Source organism: Ranitomeya variabilis, chromosome 2 (assembly GCF_051348905.1).
Source record: "Ranitomeya variabilis isolate aRanVar5 chromosome 2, aRanVar5.hap1, whole genome shotgun sequence".
NCBI lineage: Eukaryota > Metazoa > Chordata > Amphibia > Anura > Dendrobatidae > Ranitomeya > Ranitomeya variabilis.
Window position 1 is genome coordinate 579,130,007 of NC_135233.1, and position 6,000 is coordinate 579,136,006.

The following is a 6,000-nucleotide window of genomic DNA, read 5'->3' on the forward strand; positions in this document are numbered from 1 at the left end:
AACTGAGCGGACCTGGTGAAGTAACATCTACCGATATCCTCCTGATCAAGTGAGAGGCCTGTCCTAGGCCGGGATCACACTTGCGAGAAACTCGCACGAGTCTCACATCTCAATATGCGGCACTGCCGCCAACACTAGGGACCGGAGCGTGCGGCTGCATGTATTTCTATGCAGCTGAGCGCTCCAGTCCGAGTGTCGGGTATTGAGATGCGAGACTCATGCGAGTTTCTCGCAAGTGTGATCCCGGCCTTAACCATAAGATATCTGTCGACTCTTGGTGTGTTAGGGGCAGGAATACCGCTTTAAAGAGAAGCAGTCATCAAAAAATGATTGATTGCCTAACTCAGATTTTTGCCGATCGTGGGCATTTAACTCCTCTGACGCTGTCAGTAGTGACAGCGACATAGAGGGGCATCGTGCAGGGACGGGGCCTCCCTGCGCTCTCCCACCAGAACATCTTCTCCCGCAATAAAAAAGCCCCCATACAGCATCATCAGCAGAAAATTAAAAAAGTTATAGCTCTCAGAATAAAGCGATGCAAAAACAACTCTTTTTTTATATAAAATAGTTTTTGTGTAAAAGCGCCAAAACCTAAAAAAATGATATAAATGAGATATCGCTGTAATCTTACTGACCCGAAGAATAAAACTGCTTTATCAATTTTACCAAACGTGGAACGGTATAAACGCCCCCCTAAATGAAATTCAGGAATTGCTGGTTTTTGTTCATTCTGCCTCCCAAAAATTGGAATAAAAAGCGATCAAAAAATGTCATGTGCCCGAAAATTGTACCAATAAAAAACGTCAACTCGTCCCGCAAAAAACAAGACCTCACATGACTCTGTGGGCCAAAATATGGAAAAATTATAGGTATCAAAATGTGGTGATGCAAAAACTATTTTTTGCATTAAAAAGCATCTTTTAGTATGTGACGGCTGACAATCATAGAAATCCGCCCAAAAAAAACACTATAAAAGTAAATCAAACCCCCCTTCATCATCCCCTTAATTAGGGAAAAATAAGTTTTTTAAAATTTTATTTCCATTTTCCTGTTAGGGTTAGGGCTGGGGCTAAAGTTAGGGTTTGGATTACATTTACGGTTGGGGTTAGGGGTGTGGTTAGGGTTATGGTTGGGATTAGGGTTAGGGGTGTGTTTGGGTTAGGGTTTCAGTTAGAATTGGGGTGTTTCCACTGTTTAGGCACATCAGGGGCTCTCCAAACGCGACATGGCGTCCGATCTCAATTCCAGCCAATTCTGCGTTGAAAAAGTAAAACAGTGCTCCTTCCCTTCCGAGCTCTCCCGTGCGCTCAAACAGGGGTTTACCCCAACATATGGGGTATCAGCGAACTCAGGACAAACTGGACAACAACTTTTGGGGTCCAATTTCTCTTGTTACCCTTGGGAAAATACAAAACCGGGGGCTAAAAAATAATTTTTGTGGAAAAAAAAAAAAAGATTTTTTATTTTCACTGTTCTGCGTTATAAACTGTAGTGAAACACTTGGGGGTTTCAAAGTTCTCACAACACATCTAGATAAGTCCCTTGGGGGGTCTAGTTTCCAATATAGGGTCACTTGGGGGGGGGGGGGGGTTTCTACTGTTTAGGTACATCAGGGGCTCTGCAAATGCAATGTGATGCCTGCAGACCAATCCATCTAAGTCTGCATTCCAACCGGCGCTCCTTCCCTTCCGAGCTCTGCCATGCGCCCAAACAGTGGTTCCCCCCCCCACATATGGGGTATCAGCGTACTCAGGACAAATTGGACAACAACTTTTGGGGTCCAATTTGTCCTATTACCCATGGGAAAATAAAAATTTGGGGGCTAAAATATCATTGTCGTGGAAAAAAATATATTTTTTATTTTCACGGCTCTACATTATAAACTTTTGTGAAGCACTTGGAGGTTCAAAGTGCTCACCACACATCTAGATTAGTTCCTTAAGGGGTCTACTTTCCAAAATGGTGTCACTTGTGGGGGGGTTTCCACTGTTTAAGCACATCAGAGGCTCTCCAAACGCGACATGGTGTCCGATCTCAATTCCAGGAAATTTTACATTGAAAAGTCAAATGGCGCTCCTTCCCTTCCGAGCTCTGCCATGCGCCCAAACAGTGGTTTACCCCCACATAAGGGGTATCGGCGTACTCAGGACAAACTGTACAACGACTTTTGTGGTCCAATTTCTCCTGTTACCCTTGGTGAAATAAACCAAATTGGATCGGAAGTAAAAATTTTGTGAAAAAAAGTTAAATGTTCAATTTTTTTTTTTTTAAAACCTTCCAAAATTTCCTGTGAAGGACCTGAAGGGTTAATAAACTTTTTGAATGTGGTTTTGAGTACCTTGAGGGGTGCAGTTTTTAGAATGGTGTCACTTTTGGGAATTTTCTGTCATAGACCCCTCAAAGTCACTTCAAGTGTGAGGTGGTCTCTAAAAAAAAAAATGGTTTTGCAAATTTTGTTGTAAAAATGAGAAATTGCTGGTCAATTTTTAACCCTTAGGAAGAGTTATAACAAATTATGTTTCCAAAATTGTGCTAATGTAAAGCAGACATGTGGGTAATGTTATTTATTAACTATATTGTATGATATGACTCTAGAATTTAAGGGCATAAAAACTAAAATTTTAAAAATTTTCACCAAATTTCCATTTTTTTCACGAATAAACGCAAGTGAAATCGAAGAAAGTTTACCACTATCATAAAGTACAATATGTCACGAGAAAATAATCTCAGAATCACCAGGATCCGTTGAAGCGTTTCAGAGTTATGACCTCATAAAGTGACTGGTCAGAATTGAAAAAAATGGCCTGGTCAGGAAGTTGAAAACAGGCTTCGGGGTGAAGGGGTTAATATCAACAATAAAAGCAACAAAGAAATGCTATATGGTAGAATGGATATACATAGTACTGGGTGAATCTAAAATAGGAAAATAAAAATCCATGCTACCAAGAAGCCGGACCTGTGTAAAATTGTGTGGACAGTCGGAAAAGCACAAAGACCGACCATACAGTCCAATACACTATAATTTTATTATTACATAATTCTGGTAAGAACAAATTCAGATGGAAAATATATTCAGGTAAAAAATAATAATACAGACCGCAATGCAAAAAGTACAAAATTATACAAAGGGGACACACACCCTGGGGTAAAGAGCAATAAAACTGGGTGAAAGATAACACAACGGTGTATATGGGTCTAAAGAATATCGTATATACACACAAAAATCACTGAGCAAAAATCCTTAAAATTATTGATTATGTAAAAAAATTATGATATATAAATACATGAATGTAAGTGCTGGTGCAATATGACAAAAAATGTTACCCTGGCATAGAAACCATGGGTATAGATATATACCGTATTTCGCGGACTATAAGACGCACCGGACCATAAGGCGCACCCCAAATTTGGGGTGAAAACTGCAGAAAAAAAGATTTTTTTATAAGATGGGGGTCCGTCTTATTGTCCGAATTTACAGTATCTTACCTGAGGGCTGGTGGTGGCAGAGCAGGGTCACAGGAGGCATGGTGGCGGCAGAGGTGGGGTGATGCGGTACGGCGTGCACCTGAGCAGGGTCCGTTCCTGCTTAGGTGGGCGACGCCACGGCCTGGTGTCCATGGGAGGGTGGCAGCAGTGGTTACCGACAGGAGCTGGGATGAGGAGGCACAGTGAGAGGTATGGCGTGGGCAGGGTCCCTTTCCCCGGTGAGGTGATGGAAGGATCTCGTGGGCACATGGACTGGAGATGATGGAGGTAGTGGTGTACATTGTGAAGCGAGTATTCCACAGGAGCTCATATGTCTGAGTCCTTGCCGCTTCCCGGCGCTCCTCAGCGCAATAATTATTTCAGAAGCCGGTAATAAGTGAGGAGCTCCGCTACCGAGACACAGCCGCCATGACCGGACACTGCGGGAAAAGCGCCTCTGTGCTGCTGCGAGCCCTGCTGGAGGCGGAGAGCCGGCCGTGCCATGCGGTGCTGAGGAGCGCCGGGAAGCGGCAAGGACTCAGACATCTGATCTCCTGTGGAATACTCGCTTCACAATGTACACCACTACCTCCATCATCTCCAGTCCATGTGCCCACGAGATCCTTCCTGAACCTTGCTGCACCCATCCTGGGAAGCAAATGGATGGAGTATACAGAGTCCAAAGTCCCGGTGAGGTGATGCAGCTGCAGCAGCCCGGTAATGCAGCAGAGCCGGGTGAATCCTGTTGATATCGGTGGGCGCGGCCATCTTCCTGAGGCCGCGCGTTCGCAGATGGAGCTCTGCTGCCTGGGGCTTCAGGAAAATGGCCGCCGCGATCCCCATCTGCGCACGCGCGGCATCCCGCGGCCATTTTCCTGAAGCCCCGGGCAGCAGAGCTCCATCTGCGAACGCGCGGCCTCAGGAAGATGGCCGCGCCCACCGATAACATCAGGATTCACCCGGCTCTGCTGCCTTACCGGGCTGCTGCATCACCTCACCGGGAAAAGGGACCCCGCTCACTGCGCCTCCTCATCTCCGTACCTCTGCTGCCACACCTCTGCCACCGCACCTCTGCCGCCACGGTAAGCCTGCATTGCGACTATTAGACGCACCCCCCATTTTCCCCCCTTTTTTTGGGGGGAAAAAGTGCGTCTTGTAGTCCGAAAAATACGGTACCATATAATGGTCAAACATTAGCAGCAACAAGAGTACGTGAAACACGTTGTGCTACGACAAAGGGATCAACAAGGTGTGATTGTATAAACAACATTGTATAGTAAATTAAATGGTGGCATTAAATATTACAATTGTACGATAGATGGAAAAATAAAGAAGTTAGGACTCTTGGAATGATGGGGATGGAAGAAAAAAAATTCCTGGTTCTTAAGATGGGTCTGAGCTGTAATATCAGACACCGCCAATAGGCAAGGATGACTATAATCCTCCAGCAGTCTTTACCCCTAGATTATATTGTGTTTTGTAGCGCTGATAGTCCTCCTTTGTAACTGTTTTTCTTTTTTGCCTTTCAGTATGAGGACAAGAGAGCGGAAAGCCGCGCCAGGTCAGAAAGAATTAAAGAGAAACTGCTCAATGCCAAAAAGGAGGAAAACTAAGATATGCCCTTCACTTGCCAGCCAACCATGGAACTGTTATTCCGAAACCTTCTCAAGAACGACCTGTATTTATTGAAATGCCAAATAAAAACAAACGCTTCCTTGTTTGTTTAGGTGATTTTTATGTCTTTCATTAATTTGCTTATTAAACGGAGAAAGCATCTCAACATGGCACGTTAGTTTTTTTTATATTGTATGAGTCAGAAAATGACCTATTGCTTAAGTTAGTTTTTTTTATCTAACTTTATTAAGTTTTTATTTTCTTAGCACAGTATTTATTATAAAAAAAAAATTAGTAATCTTGTAATTTTCAATTTCACACTATGGCTTTTTTTTTTTTTTTTTTGAGAATTTTTGTTTATTTTAGGAACTGTTTTCAGCGGACTCCTTATCACCAGAGACAGGTTTACAATGATGGGTAACACGGATGATAACACAGGATCCACCAATCACAATAGGTGATGTCCCCCCCGTTCGCTTCACAATGACCTTTGAACATGCTAGTAGCTTCAATAAAAAAGATAAGCAGCAATGAACAGATTCTGATTCTATGTGCATGTGTTGTTTCCTGAAACAGGAAATTAGAATCTAAACAAGCCCCAGTGGTCGGTGTGAGAATTGCAAGATTTCTAATCTGTATTTATATTAAAGAGAATATCGAAAAATGAAAACCTTGGCAAAAAGTAAGAAAAAAAAAATACATTAAGCATAAAATAAACAGTTGTTGAGATGGACCAGACATGGGTGCCTTTTGTACCCCTTTTGTTTGCCATGGATCCACTAGCTGTCAGGATCTGTGAAATTGCAGGGTATAGAGGGATGAAAGTGGGTTCCCGTGAGGACCGCTTGGGATCCCGTTTATGGCCAGTCTAAGAGTTACGCTGCCTTTGGTAATGGATCTGATTGATGAATTTTGCCGGTT

At 43.2% G+C, this 6,000-nt stretch overlaps 1 protein-coding gene across 2 annotated transcripts in view; it reads left to right on the forward strand.

Moving 5' to 3' along the window:
- CMC2 (C-X9-C motif containing 2) overlaps positions 1-5,185 on the forward strand; it is a 41,423-nt gene extending 36,238 nt beyond the window's left edge. For both annotated transcript variants that reach the window (XM_077288359.1, XM_077288358.1), the window contains one exon: positions 4,995-5,185. In XM_077288359.1, coding sequence (XP_077144474.1) covers positions 4,995-5,078 — 84 coding nt within the window. In that variant the 3' untranslated portion in view covers positions 5,079-5,185. The remainder of the gene's footprint in view (positions 1-4,994) is intronic.
- Positions 5,186-6,000: the final 815 nt, after the last annotated feature.